General features: G+C 39.1%; 1 protein-coding gene across 1 annotated transcript in view; it reads left to right on the top strand.

The window, feature by feature from the left end:
• The window catches only part of lman2 (lectin, mannose-binding 2), a 48,001-nt gene extending 32,351 nt beyond the window's left edge, over positions 1-15,650 (top strand). The window contains exons 5-8 of the mRNA XM_033974104.2: positions 9,226-9,387; positions 10,388-10,502; positions 12,511-12,630; positions 13,181-15,650. Of these exons, the coding sequence (XP_033829995.1) occupies positions 9,226-9,387; positions 10,388-10,502; positions 12,511-12,630; positions 13,181-13,341 (558 nt within the window). The 3' untranslated portion in view covers positions 13,342-15,650. The remainder of the gene's footprint in view (positions 1-9,225; positions 9,388-10,387; positions 10,503-12,510; positions 12,631-13,180) is intronic.
• The last annotated feature ends 6,199 nt before the right edge of the window (positions 15,651-21,849 follow it).

The following is a 21,849-nucleotide window of genomic DNA, read 5'->3' as shown; positions in this document are numbered from 1 at the left end:
GCTAGCACTAGCTCGTCCATAGAAGTAATTTCAGCTCTATTAGAAAAGCACCGTGAAACTCTCTCTGCTGAGTTCAAGGCTTCGCTGACTGGACTAGAAACTAAACTAGACCAGTACAAACTTTTGGTGGATGACTACGATCAGCGCATATCCTCTCTGGAGCTCTCGTCTGACGACATTAGCCAACATGTTAGCGAGCTTGAAAACGCCATCTCCTCTCTCCGGGTTGATAACACAAAACTTAAGACTAAAGTTATTTACATAGAGGACCGTAGCAGATACCAAAATATATGTATCATTGGCTTGGTGGAGTCTACTGAGGGTCGCCCTACTCACTTTTTTTCATGGCTACTTCAGGATGCATTTGGACAGGACACATTGCCATCCCCGCCAGAGATCGACAGGGCTCATCGTGAAGGGGCAGTGAGGCTGGGACCAGGTACATGGCCGCAGCTGGTCATTCTCCGCCTGCACCGGTTCCAAACAAAGGACCTCCTCATCAGAGAAGCACGACGCAAAGGGATGTTTGACTACCATGGCCAACAGATTCGCATCGTGTAAGATTGCAGTGCTGAAGTCATGTCCCAAAGAGTACAGTACAGAGATGTGATGGCGGAACTCTACAAACGGGGTCGAAAGTCTGCTCTGCTCTACTCAGCTCATCACCTGACGCTATCCAGCGGTGTCAAGAAGTGGATCGGCAGTGTTGTGGAGGCACAAAAATACATCGATGATCATACCTCCCCACAGCTCGGTCCTATATACATGGAAAAACTGGACTTTCCCTGGACTTGTGTGTCATGGGACTGGGGGAATCACGGTAAACGCTGTCAATGGCGATTTATTTATACCTTTTGCGTTATGTTTACTGGCCAGTGTTCTTATTAATCAATAGGCAATGCCAATAGCTGTCATTTGTTTCCATTTTGCATTTAGTGACTGTCTAGGCTACACTGCTTACCATTTTATTTTGATAACTATACTACTATTTGTACATGTATTCTATATTACAAAGTGGTAACCATTGTAAATAGTACGTTGGTCTTCTGTGGAGGTACTGTCAAAATATATTTTGTGTATTTACTATTGGATTTAATTTTTTTATGGTACATTTATCCTATTAAAGGGGCTGCTATTTTAATTCGATTTCCTATGCTGGAGCTTTTGTAGTTCGATTGTTAAGCATCATCCGGAGGACGGGCTGTCTGAAGTTTTTTAATTTATGGAGCTTGCTGCTTTTTTTAATAGCAGCTGTCTTTTTTGGTAGGGGTAGGGGGGTGGGTACCTGTCACCGCAAACAATGCTGCTATCTTAAACTCTTTTGGGGGATGTGCTAGTCACTTTGCCTACTGCTGGTCACCAGGTTGTTGTGAACTATTTTATACCCCTCTAAATATGCTCTTTGGTAAATGCTCTTAACATAGTGAGCTGGAACGTTAAGGGTTTAAATCACTCTGTGAAGCGGAAGAAGGTCTTCTCTCATGTGAAACATCTCAGGTCCAAAATACAAGAAACCCATGTGCACACCTCAGACCTGAGTCATTTGCTGCGCTGGTCTGGGCAATCCTTCCATTCTACGTTTCAGGCCAAGACTTGAGGTGTTTCAATTCTCATTTCTCAGGATATTCCTTTTGAACCACATAATGTATTATCAGACAATAATGGTCGATATATAATTCTTGCAGGCAAATTATATAATATATTGGTTGTCTTAGTTAATATGTGTGCCCCTAATGTGGATGACGCCGAGTTTTTGAAACGTTTGTCACTGCCAGATTTGAATACTTACCATCTCATCCTTGGTGGCAACCTTAACTGTTGGTTGGACCCGGTTCTGGACAGATCCTCAGGCAATCCTGGTGCAGTGAATAAGTCAACTTGTCCTATTAATGATTTTCTTATGGATTTTGGTGTTTGTGATGTTTGGCGATTTTTACACCCAAATGACAAAAAAAAATTCTTTTTTCTCTCAAGTGCACCATTCATACTCTAGGATTGACTATTTCCTTTGAGATTATCAATTTATACCCTTTGTTAATTCCTGTGAGTACCAACCAATTCTTATATCTGATCACGCACCTGTGATGCTGCATTCACACCGGGGTGTCGGGGCCATCCAGTATACATTCAAACTCTATGGTGGACGTGCATCTCGGGCGTCCTGTGTTTTTGCGGCACGTCTTGAGCGTCCAGAGCGGCGCGAATCTGGCGTTTGTGCGGCCTGAACGTCCAGCCGTCAGACGCTCTGGACGCGCATCCAAGAGTTCAAAAATTTGAACTTTTTGGCATTCTACGCGCAGCATCAACCAATCAGAGACCACACTCCAGTGACGTTGAAAGGTCACTATTTGGAAGACCAGGAGCCACAAACATGGAGAATGGAGGACAGACTTGTTGTTGCAGTTTGCCAGCGCCCACTACTTTATAATGTGACGTTGGATTATAGAGACCGGGACACAAAGGACATCGCCTGGAGGACGATAAGTGAGGAGCTTGGTGTGTCTGGTAAAGTTATCACAACTTTAGAGCGGCAAAATATATGCCCGCCTTTAGGCTAGCCCGCGCTAGCATCATTAAGTTGCTGTTGTCGCTTGTTTGTAGCTGATGAGTTAAGTATTTATTCCATCACTTGCTCCAGGAGCTCCGTCTGGATGACCACCACTTCCAGCAGTACTTTCGTCTGTCCCAGGCCCAGTTCGATGACCTGCTGCCCTGTATTGGTGTGCGAATAACGTCCCAGGACACCAACTACAGGCGCTCGATTCCAGCTGCGGAGCATCTATCTGTCTGTCTTCGGTTGGCAGATCTAAATATTAATAATTCTGAATGCAATAATAATAACTTATTTTGTATTCAGGTATTAGCAATATTTCTTATTTCTAATATAAAAGTAGCTTAGAAGTGTGTTCATCATTTTGAGTTAACTATTCTTGCTACTGCAAATAAGTCTACTGTCGTATTTGTGTGAAACCAGCATTATACAATATACAAATAAATAATAATAATAGCCACCCACTTAACTATAAAGAGCTTAACATTGTCTATGGTTATGATTCATTATATTTATTTACTTAGCAAATATTATACTACCAATATTTTAAGATTGTTTATTCTTGTGCTGTTTCTTGTTTGCAAGTACGAGCTGCTGGGATTATGCTGCTGACTGTGGCTTCAGGTTCATCACAATATGTCCATTCAAGACTGACCCTAATTACCAGGTTACACAGAGAAATTAATAAAACATACAGATTTACTTAACTCTTGTCTATGATTTTTTGATGTTTTATTTATGGTCTTCAATTGGTAAATGAGGTAAGCTTTTAGATATATAAATATGGTATACATTTTGTTAACAATTACTGACATTACCCCTTACAAACTACACAGTAGTAGACAAATGCTGCATGATGTATAAAACAAACGTTTTATAATCAAATTTATAGATTTTATTTTACAAAATTTACAAAATTACAAAATCTAAATTTATAACAAATATTAACAAAAAAAGGATAATTTAACTATTTGCATATTTATTTATTATAAAAGGACCTTGTCTGGAGGAGAGGTGGGGGAAGTGATGGAACAAATGAAGGAGAGGGGAAAGGAGGGTCTATTTCCTTCCTTGTAGAAGATGCCACCTCAATCTACACAGTAGGCTCCAAAGGTTCCAAATTTAAAGAAACTGTAGCGTTTTCATATAATAATCTGTGAATACAAAATTTTACAAAATCCTTACAATGAGGTGGAACTTTCTGCAGGGGAGGAAGCAGAGACAACAGAAAGTGCTCATCCTTGGACTGAGCAGGAGGAGGAGGAGGAGGTTGGTCCCTCCAGGGACCTCTTCTTCACTCTCCTCCGTGGTCGGAGGCCTGCAAAACAGAAAGTGTTATGAGAATGACATTTAAACATAAGTTAAAAACAACCAGTACATATGTACATTTAATGGAAAATTGAAGACTGAAGTTGCACATTGAAATTCACAACAACCTCATACAGTGTTATGAAGCCTGACAACTTAATGCCTGTACACACCTGTGGGTGCAGCAGAAGGGCCAGCCTGCCCTGAAGAAGCAGCAGCAGGCAGATCTGACAGGTGATTCTCAACTGGTTCTGTCATGATAATAAAGAAATATTACACAGCAGTTCTATTTTTTGCTTTGTATATTTTATTGTACACTGAATTATCATTACTCAATTCCTACTCTTATTATTACAACATAGCATAGTAAACGAAACAGACAGTTTGTACGTATATCATTTTATAATGTCTTTGACTGTACTCAACGCCACTAGATAAATACATAAACTCATAAGCTACAAATAAGCAACAACAGCAACTTAATGATGCTAGCACAGGCTAGCCTAAAGGCGGGCAAATATTTTACCGCTCTAAAGTTATGATAACTTACCAGACACATCGAGCTCCTCACAGATCATCCTCCAGATAAGGTCCTTTATGTCCCGGTCTTTATAATCTGCCAACGTCACATTATAAAGTAGTGGGCGCTGGCAAACGGCAACAAGTCTGTCCTACATTCTCCGTGTTTGTTGCTCCCAGTCTTCCAAATAGTGACCTCTCGACGTCACTGGTCTCTGCGTGGTCTCTCATTGGTTGACGCTGTGCGTCGAACGCCAAAAAATTCGAAATTTTGAACTTTTGGACACACGTCCAGAGCGCGCATCGGAGGTGTCTGCCCTCAAATGTACAGGTGTCCAAATAGAGGTGTCCAGCGTGTCCTTGACCCCCGGTGTGAACGCACCATTACGCTTTCGGTACTGCTACCTGGCCGTCTTCCTACATGCAGGCAATGGTGCTTTAATTCAACCTTACTGTCAGATGCCAAGTTTGTAGAGACTATTGAGAAGGACACCAATATTAATCCAGATATTTGTTATCTCACTCTATGAGATACTTTGAAAGCTTACCTTTGCGGTCAGAAGCTTACACAGACATGATGAAACGCAATTCAAATTGGGAACAAAGTGACATTTTGTGCCAAATAGGTGAAATAGACAAACAATATTCTCTAAATAAAAGTCCTGACCTATATAAGCAACGAGCTGAATCAAAAGCTAGATTCGACCTGCTCACTACTTACCAGGTTGAACAATTGCTCCTGAAAATATAACCAGGTTTTTATACGTACGGAGATAAGTCAGACAAATTGCTAGCTTATCAGCTGAGGGGTTTCAGATCCAAACAGGCCATTTTAAAAATCCAAATGGGCACTGATCAGGTCACCACAGATCCCACAGAAATCAATACGGTCTTCGAAGAGTTTTCAGAGTTTTCGGAATTCAGTTCGGATTCAAATACTATTCATACTTTTCTTGACGGGCTCGACGTTCCCATACTCCCAACAGACTTTACAAGAAGACTGGAAGAGCCAATTTCTGAATTAGAAATAGTCAAAGTCATAAGTACAATGCAGTCAAACGAATGCCCTGGCCCAGATGGGTTTGCGTCAGAATTTTTGAAAAACTTTTCAAAACTGCTTTCACCTTTATTGTGCTGTTTTCTGAAAAATCCTGTAAATTGGGTCACCTACCCCAGTCCTTCTCAGAGTCATGTATTACATTCATAGCTAAGAAAGGAAAAGACGTGACAAACTGTTCTTCATACAGACCCAAATCTTGCCAAGGTCCTGGCTAAAGTGTTAACTCTCATTCGGGAAAATATCCTCCTGACCATTATAACCAAAGACCAAACTGGCTTTATTAAAAACAGGCAGTTCTACTTTAACATTAGACGTCTTTTTAATATCTTGGACTCTGCCCAGGAAGACCGGCCTAATTTCTATAGATGCGGAATAGGCCTTAGGCCGCATCGAGTGGCCGTACCTTTTTGCTGTGCTGGACAGATTCAGATTTGGTTCCACCTTTACCTCATGGATCCGAATGCTCTATTCCCACCCCACTGCCATGATTCGTACTACTTGTCCAGGCCATTCAGACTGTACCGTGCCACCCGTCAATGGTGTCCTTTAAGCCCCTTTGACTTGGCCATAGAACCACTTGCTATCGCACTTCGTACCTGCAATGGCTTATCTGGAATTTGGAGGGGAGGTGTGGAGCATAGGGTTTCTCTCTACGCCGGCGATCTGCTATATGTGTCAAATCCAAGTGAATCTATTCCTACTGCTCTAGCGCTGCTCAATCATTTTGGAACTCTTTCAGATTACAAATTATATATCAAGAGTGAGCTATTTCCAATCAATAACATGGCATGGACTTTGGATCTTTCCAATATAAACCTTTAGGTTGAACATGACAAGTTTTTGTATCTTGGGGTTATTCTCACCAAAAACCACCAGGGACCTGTTTAAAGAAAATGTTGCTGTTCTACTGAATCAGGCCAGGCAGCTGGTGTCTCAATGGTCACCCTTGTCAATATCCCTAGTGGGCCGTGTAAACTCTGTTAAAATGGTAATCTTACCAAAATTCTTATATCTTTTCCAAACATTGCCCATTGTTATTCCTCATGCTTTCTTCCAACAGTTGGACTCACTCATAATTTTCTATATTTGGCAGGGCAAATGTCCACGGCTAAGCAAGATCCATCTCCCAAAATCTAAACTCCAGGGTGGCCTTGCTTTGCCTAATTTTCGTTTTTCTTACTGGGTGGCCCACCTAAGATGTTTGGTGCATTGGTTCTACTATTATGATCAGCCCGAGTGTCCTGACTTGGAACTCTTTGCACAGAAATTGTCCCCTTGGCCTCAGTGGGCTCTGTCCTACCTTTACCCTCCATTACATTATTTGATAATCCAATTGACAAACATTCTTTAAAGGTTTGGGGGCAATTTAGGAAGTAGTTTGGCCTGTCCAATTCCTCACTCTAGAGCCCTATTCTTAAGAATCATTTCTTTAACCCATCAATAATGGATGCAGGTTTTTGTACAACTATCCAATATAAAACCTGTTACACAAGCAGGTACCGTGGATGAAATATCATCCTTTAAGCCGTCCAAAGGCCTAATTTGTACAATGCTAGACCTTAAAAGCCCACCTGTGGACACATTCAAAAACGCTTGGGAGGAGGACTTGGGTCTTGTTATATCTGATGATATCTGGTCCTCTGCCCTCCAATTTGTTTGTTCATCTTCCTTCTGTGCTCGCCATCAGTTAATTCAATTCAAAGTCGTACATAGAGCGCATATTTCCAGGGCCAGCCTGTCTTCCATATACCCTGAAGTTAGCCCATTGTGCATTCGATGTGGCCTGACTGAGGCCTCTCTTGGCCATATGTTTTGGTCATGCTCACACCTGCAAACTTGCTGGAGGAACATTTTTAACACTCTTGTTACAAACCGTTTCCTAGGGAAGAAAGGAAGGCAACACAAGATAGTATAATAAAATAAGTAGCTTTTATGTAGATAACTGAAGGGCATTTAACAACTTAGAATTACAAAACAAAAACACAAAGTCAACAAAAGGAGGCTCAAAGAGTAAAATACAATGTCAATCAAATGGCATGCCGATTCACAGACAGAAACGACAGCCAGGAGTAGCAGGAGGCGGGTCCCTTTAAACTGGAGCAGCCACAGGTGTAAGGCGATGATTGGCCAAGCCTTGATTGTCCCTCCAATTGCATGTAGACCAGGGCTGTCAATCAACACCAGCTGTGGGCACACTGGAGGAGCCAAGGGAGAGGAAGAAAGAGAGAGAGAGGGAGAGAGAAAAAAAGAGGAGAGGCACACAGTAGGAGGAGCTAGAGGCTAGGAGCCGTAACAAATATTCAATATTAGGGTGGAACCAAACCCTGTATTGGCCCTTTTTGGTGTTTTGGAGGATCATGTACATTTTAGTGCCACAAAAAATACTCTTTGGCTTTTGCATTACTTATGGAACGCCAAGCTATTTTATTCACATGGAAGGATGCTAACCCTCCTTCACATTGACAGTGGTTACGGGAGGCCACGTCCTGTCAAAAGCTAGAAAAAAATAGATTTTCATCCAGTCAAAATATGAATGTATTTGAGAAGACATGGGGCTGTTTCCTATAGTTGTACCCAGCACTTTAAAAAGAAAAGGCTGCAGCGTAGTTGTATGTGAATAAATACATCACCTGGTATAAATATTTTACTTGTGTTGTGACGGGTTTGGTGGGTTTTATTTTTTGTGGGTTTTGTTTTATATTTTGTTCTTTTTATGTTTGTATTGTTTTTGTATTGTTAGTTCTTGTTCTGTTAGTTTTTGACTGTATTTGATAACTTGAAAATAATAAACATATCTTGATTAAAAAAGATAGTGTTGGGGAGCAAACCACAAAATGAAGTCAAAGGACCACACCAAACAGGTCAGAGAAAAAGTTGTGGCAAAGTTTAAAGTGGGGCTTGGATCTAAAAAGATTTCCCAAGCATTGAACATCTCAAGGAGCACTGTTCAGTCGGTTCATCTGGAAATGGAAAGACACAACTAAGGCACAACTGCAGACCTATCCAGACATGGCCGTCCACCAAAATGTACAGAACGAGCAAGAAGAGCACTCATCAGAGATGCAGCCAGGAGGCCCATGGTGACTCTGAAAGAACTTCAGAGATCCACAGCTCAGGTGGGGAAATCTGTTCACAGGACAACTATTAGTTGTGCTCTACACAAATCTCGGAGGAGCTCGGAATAGAGACGCTGCTCCTACATGCCAAGAGGAGCCAGCTGAGGTGGCTCGGGTATCTGGTCAGGATGCCTCCCTAGGGAGGTGTTTCAGGCATAAGTTCCAGAAGGATGAATACTTTTGCACTGTATTGCTGAAGAAAATATAGACAATAAATGATAGTATTGAAATAAATGTATGCCAATGACACAAATACCTGAAGTAGAATTGTCCCCAAAAAACTATTCTGAATGTATAATAAGGTAAAAAAAAAAAAAAAAAAAACACAAATTGCAATGAAGAAATAGCAGAATGAAACACAAACACAAACTAACACTATTAATTTGTGCCCTTGACGGATCAAATCTAATCACATAACAGAAAAATAAGAAGACATTCCCCTTTTCTTGAAATTCACGTTTTCTGTGCACTGTCTTTGTTTTAAATAAATACAATTTTAAAAATAAAAGTTGTGACAGGCCTACTGCCATATGCACTTTAAGTCCTAGTGTGATGTACTGTGTGTTGAATTGTGAACACAGTCTAACTTGTTCATTATTCTTTCATTCATTTTCAGGAGCTCTTTACACACGGCAATATATGTAACCTTCACATTTCTCTCCTCTTTTAAGCGTTCGTTCCCTTACATCTCAGCTATGGTGAACAACGGCTCTGTGAGTTATGATCACGGTAAAGACGGGCGTTCCTCGGAGCTCGGAGGATGTTCAGCTGAAATCAGGAACAGAGAATATGACACTTACCTTGCCGTCAGATACTCTAAAGGAAGACTCACGGTATGAGATACAACTGTACTGTACTGCATTCATCAACATTCCCTAGGTGTGTGAACCTAACTGAGGTACTGCACTGTTTGAAGCTCTATTACTCAAGTTGGACTTTAATCTGAGCTTTGTTTTAGCAAAATCTGAACATAAATACCTGTCTTAGCTGGAACTACAACAGATGATCTAAACAAGTCTCTCAAGTAACATAACACACAAACTAGCAAGTATTAGCTAATAGTTCTTCAGTTAGTCACTCACTTTTTTTTTGAGCATCAAACACCTAAACAGGACCGTGAATGCTCGTGCTGATCTCAGGCTCCTGAAAATGTGTTTAAATACATTTTTTCCTGTTTTTTTCAGACTATCCTAAATTTCTTTGACCATGTTTTCTAATGCATTTATTGTGTCACTATGGACACTGGTGAACATTTCACCATAGACATAAATGTAGTACACCAGAGTAATGTCACTGCAAACTATCGATAGCAGAAGTTGGTTCACATTCTAGTATTTGATGATATTCTGACTTCAGTTGAACAGCAGTGACCTATATAACTATTGGAGATTAGAAAAAATATTTGAAGTTACAAATGTTCAACATTATTAGGGCCCGAGCATGAATTTTCGAGGAGGGCAAGTCAGTGACTCATCTGCTTCGCACTACTGTGAGAGTCCTATTCTAATAATAACAAAAATCAAGGAGTAAACAATAGTGTATAGACAAGTAAGTGGTATCGAAAAATAGAGTTCAGTGAGCTCTAACTTGGATTCAGCCAAACCCAATGTTGTATTTTGATGAGCTGTACAAAATGATGTGTGGAGTAAAATTCTGTCTTTAAAAATGGCTCTCCAGCTCCCCATGCAAAGTTAAAATGGGCTGTAAATTTATCTCAACATGACACAGGAGATATTGAATCACATGTCAAACTAAGGTTGATATAGAGCTCTCTCCCACTGTGGCGTGCCTTTCCACAGTCGCAATTACAGATTACATTTGTGTATGTTTCAGATAATGGTTGATGTCGATGACAAAAATGAATGGAAAGAGTGCATTGACATTGGAGGGGTCAGACTGCCCACAGGATACTACTTTGGAGCATCAGCTGCAACTGGAGATTTGTCTGGTTGGTATTACACCTAAACCACAAATGGTACAAAATCAATGTAAAGCTATTATTCAGAGAGAGTCTGCAGAGGGAAATTGGCCTAAGACAGTGGTTCTTAACCTTGTTGGAGGTACTGAACCCCACCAGTTTCATATGCACATTCACCGAACCCTTGATTATTGAAATAAATAAATAAATAAAAAAAAAATATATATATATTTTACTACTAATATATATATATAATATTATATTATATATATATAATATATATATATATATATAATTATTATATATATATATATATATATATATATATTACTACTAATATATATATATATATTACTACTAATATATATATATATATTTTACTACTAATATATATATATATATTTTACTACTAATATATATATATATTTTACTACTAATATATATATATGTTGTTTTTTTGTAGTTTTTTTCAAATTCAAGACATGTATGTTTTACTGGTGCACAAAATGAATTATGCATTAACATCACTGTGTTCAAAGAATAAAACCAATACAATGCATGAACTCACAACAAATTACATATATACCTTTTTACAAAGACATGACCTTTTTACTGAACACTGAAATTATAAATTTTTTTAACCTTATGTATTTCAATAATAAACTTATTGTATTTGTGCTATTTATTATTTTTAACATTTTAACAGTACCCTTCACCTAATTTCCATCACCCTACAGGGTTGGCAACCTTTAACACACAAAGAACAATTTGGACCCACTTTCCATGGAAAATAAAACACTGGGAGCCACAAATATTTTTTGACATCTAAAATGACGATAGCATTGTATATAATTATAATAATAATGTAACGGAATAATGTAGTTTTATTTTCACGTACAAGCCTTCGACACGTGGCAGATAAATATGGCAAAAATAAGTTAAGTGCAAAAAAATACAACTCACCAAACCGCTGCATTAGTGGGAACACTGCACTTGTGTCTTTGCGATGAGGTGGTCCCATCGAGCAGTGATGAGAGACAATGACACCCACAGTGTGATTATGTCTAGTCTGCTCCGCAGTTTCTTTCTAAAAAAAACTCTAAAGGCTTATCTTTTAATCCCAGGTGCTTAGTCTCCATGTGCCAAAGCAGTTTTGAAGGTTTCATTGCCTCATTTGCTTTTCCTGCATGTTACGCAGAGCGGACTCTGCGCGTGAGAGTCACCTGTAGTGACAAACCCATATTTTACGTAGGACTCCTGGTGTTGTCTGTTAAATTTAACTTCCTTTTTCTTGGAGGTCGTAGGCTCCTCTTCTGGCTCCTCAGTTAGCCTTTTCTCCTTTGTTAAAAAGCGCTCCAAAGACTTTTCACTTGCTTGTGGCTCTACTTTTGAGCGACGTGTCTGATGTGTTATACGTGATACGTCATCGCGGAGACAAGAGCAGATCTATCACAGATATAATACTTGTCACTACATCAAATAGATTTCTGTGGCCATTTCCTCTCAGGATTTTCATTATACATCTACGGACAAGCTTATTTGCGCGTCAGGAGGGACGGGCAACAGTTACATCCTCCTGCTCCTGACCCCTGTGCACACAGCGTCTAAAAATCAGGGCTGTGTCTTTATGCAGGACTGTGAGCTGTGTCTGTGTCTGTGAGGCGTGAGCGGTGTTTGTTTTTAACATTGTTCCGCGAGTGTGACGCTTATTTTGTCTTGTCTTGACCTGCACCGAACCCCTGAGACTGACTCACCAAACCCCTAGGGTTCAATCGAACCCAGGTTAAGAACCACTGGCCTAAGACTATAATCTGGCAGATTTACATCTGTCTAAATGTTCATTAATATGGTAATAATATATATTATTAATATATGGTACTTATTTTCTTAAATAAATAACATGGCATGTACAAACTTAATTTAAGGAGTTAATCAAGGCTATCTAGGACTAAACATTTAAGCATGTCCTAAACCTGGAGAGACCATTAACTCCCCTAATCACAATAGTAGTATTATACTACAATTACTTGTTTTTCAGATAACCACGACATCATCTCAATGAAGCTGTACCAGCTGATGGTGGAGCACAGCCCAGAGGAAGAGAACCTGGACTGGACAAAAATTGAGCCCAGCGTCAGTCTGCTCAAGTCCCCCAAAGGTGAGCCACAAGAGGGTGCCACAGAGCAACAACCTGCAGCTACATACAGTCTATTACTACTACAATACATATTATTCTAAGCAGTCGATGTAATCAGTGTATTACTACTACATGGGTTGTCTATGTAATCCCTCAGTCATCCTGGTAGGTTCCATTACAAAAGAAAATCTGTTACCTGGACTGGTTATAAGGCAGTGACTTACCCCAGAACCCTATTAGAAAATGCAGATTTTGCCATTTTTAAAGAACCATTCATCCACAAACAAGAAAATATCTCACTCTGCATGAAAAGTGCTAACCCTGTAGTTTAGATTTGTACAAACATGCACTGAAATATGATTTTTTGGATTAGTTTTTCAGTTCATATTTCAGACTCTCTGGATGTGTTTAAAATGTGAACTTTGAACAGAAGCCTATTATTAAAGAATGCTTTGCAAATCTAGTAACGATTGCAATGCTTGTCTGAAAAATCGCAATTGGTTATTTTTCCCAAAATAGTTCAGCACTTATCTCTACCCTTTCTTACTCCGTTTCTACTCCTCTTTTCTAGACAACATTGACGATCCAACGGGTAACTTCCGTGGTACACCACTGACTGGGTGGAAGGTGTTTCTGCTCTTACTGTGCGCTCTGCTGGGCATCGTGGTCTGTGCTGTGGTGGGAGCTGTGGTCTTCCAAAAGAGGCAGGAGCGAAATAAAAGATTTTACTGAGAATAAACCAAAGGAAAAAACTCCAGAAGGGACTTTTAATGTGAAATTTTCTAAAGACTGTACAAACACGAATATGCATTTCACTTGGCCAAAAAAAGAGTTAAGAGCTGATAGGGTTGTCAGTAGGGGTGTAGGAAAAAAAAGGATTGTGATCATCTTAACAGTTCTGGATTAATTCCAAATTCTCAAAAATCAATTTTAAATTACATTAATAACAGTGTTTCCACCTCTGTAAAATGCCTCCCTTAAAATTCACCAGACATTGCCTCTGCGGACTTTACATTTATTTATCATTTATAAATAGACCAACATATTAAGTTCAATCACTAATGTAAAGAATTAACTGGACCTAGATAATGATATATTATTTTCATTGAGTTATGATTTAATAAACTAAACACAACTAAATACAATTTTTGGGTACCTTCTGATTTTTGTGCGATTTAAGAACAGTTCTGTGTTATATGAATGTACAATTTACTTGAAAGATTGTTACAACAGGGAACTTGAAATGTGTAAAATAAATGTCCTGTATGTATTGTAATTCATCTTTCCTGAATAACTTTGGAATGATCTCAAGCTGTATCAGAATAAGTATAAGACCACATAGACTACAGTGGCTTGCAAAAGTATTCATTCCCCTGGAACTTTTTAAAATTTTGTCAAGTCACAACCACAAATTTAAATATTTTCTTATTTGCATTTTATGTGAATAAGTAACACAAAATGGTACACAAGTGTGAAGTAGAAAGAAAATTATACATCATCCAGATATATATATTTATACATCCAGATTTAAAAAATAAAAATAAAAATACAAAACTGAACGTGCAAAAGTATTCAGCCCCTCAAAGTCAATATGTCTCCACCAGCTTTGCATACCTACAGAATTTTAGATTTTTGAAATTTACCCATTCTTCCTGGCAAAACAGTTCAAGCTGTGTCAGATTTGATGGAGACCGTTTGTGAACTACAGTTTTCAGATCTTGCCACAGATTCTCAATTGGAGTTAGGTCCAGACTTTGACTGGGCCATTCTCATGAATATGTTTTGCTTTAAACAATTCCATTGTCGCTTTGGCGCTATGTTTAGGATCGTTGTCCTGCTGGAAGGTTAACCTCTGCTCCTGTCTCAAGTCTTTTGCAGACTCAAACAGGTTTTCTTCCAAGATTGCCCTATATATAGCCCCATCCATCTTCCCATCAACTCTGACCAGCTTCCCTCTTCCAGCTGAAAAAAAAACACCCCCAGAGCATGATACTACCACCACCGTGTTTGACTGTGGGGATGGTGTGTTCAGAGTGATGTGCAGGGTTAGTTTTCCTCCACACATAGTGTTTTACTTTCAGGCCAAAAAGTTCAATTTTGGTCTCATCAGACCAGAGCACCTTCTGCCACATGTTTACAGTTCGCTACAGGTCATTTGGAGGACACAGCAAACAAGACTTCTTATGGTTTTCAACAATGGTTTTCTTCTTGCCACTCTTCCATAAAGACCAGATTTGTGTAGCACATGACTAATAGTTGTCCTGTGAACAGATTCCCCAACCTGAGCTGTGGATCTCTGCAGCTCTTCCAGAGTCACCATGGGTCTCCTGGCTGCATCTCTGATGAGTGCTCTTCTTGTTTGTTCTGTAAGTTTTGGTGGATGACCATGTCTGAGTAGGTTTGCAGTTGTGCCATACTCTTTCCATTTCTGGGTGATGGATTGAACAGTGCTCCTTGAGATGCTCAACGCTTTTAAGATCCAAGCCCCACTTTAATCTTCGCCCACAACTTTTTTGCTGACCTATTTGGTGTGCTCCTTTGACTTCATTTTTTGGTTTGCTCCCCAATACTCTCTTAACAAACCTTCTGTGGCCTTCACAGCACAGCTGCATTTATACTGAGACACGATTACACACAGGTGGACTCTTTTTAGTCAACGTTCAACCTTCCAAAATCATCAGGCAACTTCTAAAAGCAATTGGTTGCATTCAAGAAAAAGGGGGCTGAATACTTTTGCACACTGCACAATTTTTTTTATATATATATATATAAAAAAAAAAGTGGAAATCTTTTAAAATATTTCCTTCCACTTCACACTTATGTGTCATTTTGTGTGGCTCATTCGCATAAAATGCTAAGAAAATGTATTTAAATTTGTGGTTGTGAGGTGACAATAAATGAAAAAGTTCCAGGCGGATGAATACTTTTGCAAGCCACTGTACCTACCTAACAGTCACCCAGGTAGGATCTCTAGTGGTCCAGATACAAGACCACATGTTACAACCCCAATTTCAATTAAGTTGGGATGGTGTGTAAAACTTAAAAAAAAAAAATAATAATAATAATACAAAATACAATGATTGGCAAATCCTTCTCTACCTATATTGAACTCTACAAAGACATGATATAATATACTATAATAAACTACAAAGACATGATATTTAATGTTCAAACTGATAAACTTTATTGTTTTTATGCAAATATTCACTCATTTTCAATTTGATGTCTGCAACACGTTCCAATAAAGCTGGGACAGGGAACTGTGTTACATCACCTTTCCTTTTAACAACAATGATGTACTGTATGACAAGCTGGACTTCAGCATGTAAGACCACTCTGAAACCTGTTGAAACGATTTATAAACAGGCCCTCAAAATTTTTGACAAAAAACCAAAGTCATATCATCATTGTTTAATTCTAAAACAACATAACATATTAGGTTATGACAATATGATCAAACTGGCAGACTGCACGCTTGTGTATAAGATTCTGCACGGGTTGGCTCCTACAGTTCTGCAAGAGTTTGTCAAAAAACGTCAAATTAGATCTACAAGAGCAGGTTCCAGAGGTGACTGTATGATTCCATCTAGAAAAAGCACTTTTGGACAGAATGTTTTCTCTTTTCGAGCTTCACAAACTTGGAATACTATCCCAGTGACAATACGTGAGCTGCCCACTCTCAGCTCATTTTCAGAACAACTCAAGTCATGGCTGTTAGACAGTCAAACTTGTCCACACAATCACTAACTTGAATGGATTTTAGTGGTAGTGCTGTGTTTTTGTCTGCACAAGACATTGTTGTACATGTACTGTATATAGAATTGTAATGTAAGTTGTATAGTATTGAAATGTATTTTTTCATGAATGTATAATGTTTAGCTTATTGGGGTGTAGGCTGTGATTATAGGTAGATGTGGTGTATGAGTGGACTGTATTGTGAATGTATGTACTGTAAGTTTGTGAGAGATCTGGTGATCTGAGGGCAGTGGTCTATGGATGGTCTATGGAGTTTTAAGATATGAAAGAGGGTTTGTATTTTGTACGTATTGTTTTTATAAGCTGTGGTGTGGCTGGGTGGTTTGTTTGTTTTTTTTGTTAGTTTTTTTTTGTTTTTTTTCTAGCAGGGACAAAGGATGAAAATTAGCATTGGCTATAATCCTGCATATTTACAGGTGTGGGATTCGTTCCCCATGCCTCTGTTCTTAATATGCATTGTCCCTTAATTAAATAATAAACAAACAAACAATCAATACGCATTTGGGAACTGAGAACACTAATTGTTGAAGCTTTGCAGGAGGAATCCTTTCCCACTCTTGCTGAATGTACAACTTAAATTGCTCAGCAGTCCAGGTTCATAATGCACTGCACATTTTCAATGGGAGACAGGTTTGGACTGCAGGTAGGCCAGTTTAGTACCCGCACTCTTTTACTGCAAAGCCACACTGTTGTAACACGTGCAGAATGTAGCTCGCCATTGTTTTGCTGAAATAAGCAGGGACGTCCCTGAAAAAGATGTTGCTTGGTTGGCAGCATATGTTGCTCCAAAACCTGTATGTTCCTTTCAGTATTAATGGAGCCTTCACAGATGTGCAAGTTACCCATGCTATGGGCACTAATACACCCCCAGACCATCACAGATGCTGGCTTTTGAACTCTGATAACACACTGATAACAATCCAGATGGTCCTTTTCCTCTTTGGCCCACAGGACTCGACGTCCATGATTTCCAAAAGCAATTTGAAATGTGGACTCGTCAGACCACAGCACACTTTTCCACTTTGCGTCAGTCCATCTCAGGTGAGCTCGGGCCAAGAAAAGCTGGCGGCGTTTCTGGGTTGATATATGGCTTTTGCTTTGCACGTGGAGATGTAGCGACAAACTGTGTTAACTGATAATGGTTTCCTTAAGTTCTCCTGAGCCCACGCGGTAATATCCTTTACACATTCATGTCTGTTTTTAATACAGTACCGCCTTATGTATCGAAGGTCACCGGCATTCAGTGTTGGTTTTCGGTCTTGCCACTTATGTGCAGAGATTTCTCCAGATTCTCTGAATCTTTTGATGATATTATGGCCCATAGATTATAAAATCCCTAAATTCCTTGCAATTGTATGTTGAGAAACTATGTTCTTATACTGTTGGACTATTTGCTCACGCAGTTGTGAAGTGGTGAACCTCGCTTGTGAATGACTGAGCCCTTCGGGGATGCTCCTTTTATACCCAATCATGACACTTAGCTGTTTCCATTTAACCTGTTCACCTGTGGAATGTTCCAAACAGGTGTATTTTAAGCATTCCTCAACTTTCCCATTCTTTTGTTGCCCCTTTCCTAGCTTTATTGGAATGTGTTTCAGGCATCAAATTGAAAATTTGTGAATATTTGCATATACACAAAGTTTATCAGTTTGAACATTAAGTATTGTGTCTTTGTAGTTTATTCAGTTGAACGTAGGTTGAAAAGGATTTGCAAATAATTGTATTCTGTATTCTGAAATCGGTTTTGTATTATAAAAGAAAGTACTATGATTTAATGTTTAATGTTCCATTGTTTTTTTTTTGTTTTGTTTTTTAATTTTGTGCGAGCACGATGCTAATATAAGTGCTAAAAATAGTGTTAACAAGCATGTTTAAATTACAGAATGATTTGACAAATAAAAATGACAACACCTTTTATTATACCTTTGTTAAATGAAGGTTAAAACTGTCAGAAAAATGCCTTCCTTGCATGTCAATTGTTGCTGTATTTTGAATGGAATTGATGACAGTTGATTAGGGATTCCGATTTATCACTGAGTGCTACTTCCTGTATTTTCCAGCTTTTGTTTTTCTGCTTTTCTTCACAAACTGCCACTTAAAAGATGTAAAACTATGATAAACCAAGTCATAATTACAAAAAAACTATATATTCATCTGTCAAATGCACTGGAAATATGATAATATAATATAATAATGATATATAATAAGTGTTGTCCTAACAAATCCTGAAGTTGTAAAGAGATGTAGGAGCCTTTGGATGTGTCTGATTGCAATACACTGAATTTAAGAATCTAGTCACTGAAATTCTTGCTCAACTAAAGACATGTCCCGCCGATCGACTAGTCGACAGAAAAGGGGTCATGGCAAAAGCTCTTTAAATTATTACAAATCTCATGTATCTCACTCAAACTCTACCCCTGCACAGGAGTTCAGGCAAAAGAACTATTTATGCAAAAATAAGTACTAGGAAATAATTGCCTGGCAAATCCATAATGACATCTTTGTATTTTTAATACAGATTAATATCAGTCTGGTCTCCATGCCCTCTGTTGTGACCTAGGCAAGCATGACACGTGAAATGAAGGAGCTCACTGATCACCCATGATTTACAAATAAAACCAAATTTTTCTTTCACGTCAGATTAAAGCTCGCCACACACTTCACGATTTTTCAGTCCTAAGTGTTTTTAAAAGTACAACAAAAAAGTGCAGGCAAGTCAAAACTGCGTTATTATTTGCAAAATGTGGCGTGATAATTGAGATAAATATTTTTAAGGAACCAGGCTGCAGACCTCCATCCAGAGAACCTTACACACAGACCTCTATCAGGACGCGCTTCCACCAACATAACATATACCATTTTTCATTAGTTTACTTAAAACTAATGAAAAAAAAAAAAAAACTTAATTGCACTTTCATTTGTTGAATTAGTATGGCGTCATTTGGCTATCTTTAAGTTGGAGCGCGTATACAGAAATCGGAGCGCGCAGTATCTAAAAGTGAGCGGTGAAAATGTGAAAGCAAAGCGCACATGTGTCTGACCGCGCGCTGTTTACCCTCCAGCGCCCGCTCTCTTTCTACCTGTGCGCGCTACGGTTTTTATTTTCTTCAGGGAGAGCCAGCTTTGGTTATTTTTTCTTCAACAGAAATACATCATCAGGACAAGACTTGAACAGACGATCACAGATCCAAGTTCATGGATTAGGGTAAAATCCATAACATAAACTTCATTATAAAGAATTAAACCATATTTTTGGCATACATTTGAAAGAAAACTTTTCTTTTTTTTTCTTTTTTTTTTAAGTTCTACACCATGAATTTGTATCATAAAGTATATATTTGTGCACTACACCATTAAATGATTATTTTCTAAATTACATTAGTGTAATTATATTGATTTATACACAGGTCAGATTGTACTGTCTCGGCCTATTGCTTTTGTACATTTTACCTGCTGCATGCAGCTACACACATTAAAAAGCACAATTGTTTGATTTCATCACCAAATTCACCTTTCTGGAGTAGCCATCCACATTTACAAATATCACAATATTGTATCTAAAAAGTACATAATAAATGTTACTATACATAAAATAAAAAAATGCATAAATGTAGAGAATATCAGATTAAAAAACACACGACTTTGGTTTAAAAATCACACTTATGAATCACAGCTGCTCTGAGGCAGATATAAAAATACCTGATTAAAAAAAAAAGTAGTAACTGCAGCTTACAGAATTTATGTCACTAAATAAAGTGAAGTTAGGTGCTTGTGTGTAGGTGATTGTGTGTGTAGGTGGGTGTGTGTAGCTGCTTGTGTGTAGGGGTGTGTGTAGTTGCTTCTGTGTAGGTGTGTGTAGCTGCTTGTGTGTAGGGGTGTGTGTGTGTAGGTGCTTGTGTGTAGATGGGTGTGTGTAGGTGCTTGTGTCTAGGTGCGTGTGTGTAGGTGTGTGTGTGTAGATGGGTGTGTGTGTAGGTGGGTGTGTGTAGCTGCTTGTGTGTAGGTGGGTGTGCGTTGGTGCTTGTATAGGTGGGTGTGTGTAGGTGCTTGTGTGTAGGGGGGTGGGATGAAAAGTGCTTTATAAATAAAGTTTGATTATTAGATCAGTAGATTAGTATATTAGTATTCAGTGTACTCTATCATTGCTGTATAAGTGGTGCACATATATTATGCTGTTTGTAGTGAGTAGTGCAAGCTATGTATAATGTCCACAGTTTTCTCTAGGTAAAGTATTTTGCAAACCTTATTAGTTTGTAATTTGTATCAATGTGCACCAGTGATTGAAATCGTGAAGGAAGAGATTGCAGACCAGGTAGAGTTGAAAGAAGGTTATCTGATCAGATGAACGAAGTTACAGACAGCAGGCACATGCGTTGCGTTTCAGAGGAGTTTTCCAGTACTTAAAGCCTTTTCAAGGTACTATCTATAGAAGGCAGGTCTTATAAGGACTTAACTAATTTTACATACTGTCCGTACAAGGTCACAAAGACATGTATGGTTAGCTGTTTACAGAGAGGTAGAATACGTCACTAAGAGATGCCTGCAGTCACTGAAAAGATGTATTGCTAGGCCTCTTGTCAACATAAAGAGGAATACCAGTATCCAGTGACCGAAGCAACTGGTTCTAGTGGAGACATCCTAAAATAAGTTTGTGTCACATTCTTACAGAGAAACAAGTTCACCTTTATGCTTAAGACACAAAATAATCAACTCAAGGTTTAAAAGTAAAAATCATGCTTTCAATCCTCTCTTTATTTTATTTTAATCTTTTATTTTATTTTCTTCTTTTACATTTTTATTTTATTTTCTTAGGTTATCATTTAGCTTATATGCTAGAACAATAAGTATGAGAAGGAAAAAACCCACCAGGGCACTAACTTATACCATTCAATATTCCTGAACCTTCCAGATGGGAAAACCTATCTCACGACCCAGGTGCCCCCTGTGGCCGTCTAAGACACTTATTAGTTTTTGATAACCCCATAAAGGAAATAATAGTATAACACAACTTAAAAAGTTTAGCAAACTGTATCTACTACTATCATAAATACTATATAATAAAGTAGACTATGTTTTTTCAGCTTGTCTTCGTCTCTCACAACATCCATTCCAAGTTCATCAGCTGATTGCACGCCGTGGTAATATCAATCCGCCTCCGGGTCCACGCATTCGGGTCCGCACCGCCTCCAGCCGCCGCGCTGCGTCGCCCTGGGTTACGCTCTGGGCTCCTCCGGGCCGGGACCGTCGGTTGTTCCTACGGGGAAGGGACAGGACAACTGCCAGTGAGGGGTACAATAGGCCCGCTACAACCCACCCCACATGCGGCCGATTCACCGAGCTGGACGGCTTTTAAGAGCCGTCCAGTGTTAGTATTCGCCGTAGGTCAGCCCCGTCCTCCGGTCCCCCGCCTCCTCCAGGCCGGCACACTGCGTCACTCCAGTACTGCGCTCCGGCTCCTCCGGATCGCCCGATGCCGTCTCCACA

Source organism: Periophthalmus magnuspinnatus, chromosome 10 (genome assembly GCF_009829125.3).
Source record: "Periophthalmus magnuspinnatus isolate fPerMag1 chromosome 10, fPerMag1.2.pri, whole genome shotgun sequence".
In the NCBI taxonomy this organism is placed as follows: Eukaryota; Metazoa; Chordata; class Actinopteri; order Gobiiformes; family Gobiidae; genus Periophthalmus; species Periophthalmus magnuspinnatus.
The sequence above is the reverse complement of the archived record's forward strand: the minus strand, read 5'-3'. Positions and strand labels throughout refer to the sequence as shown.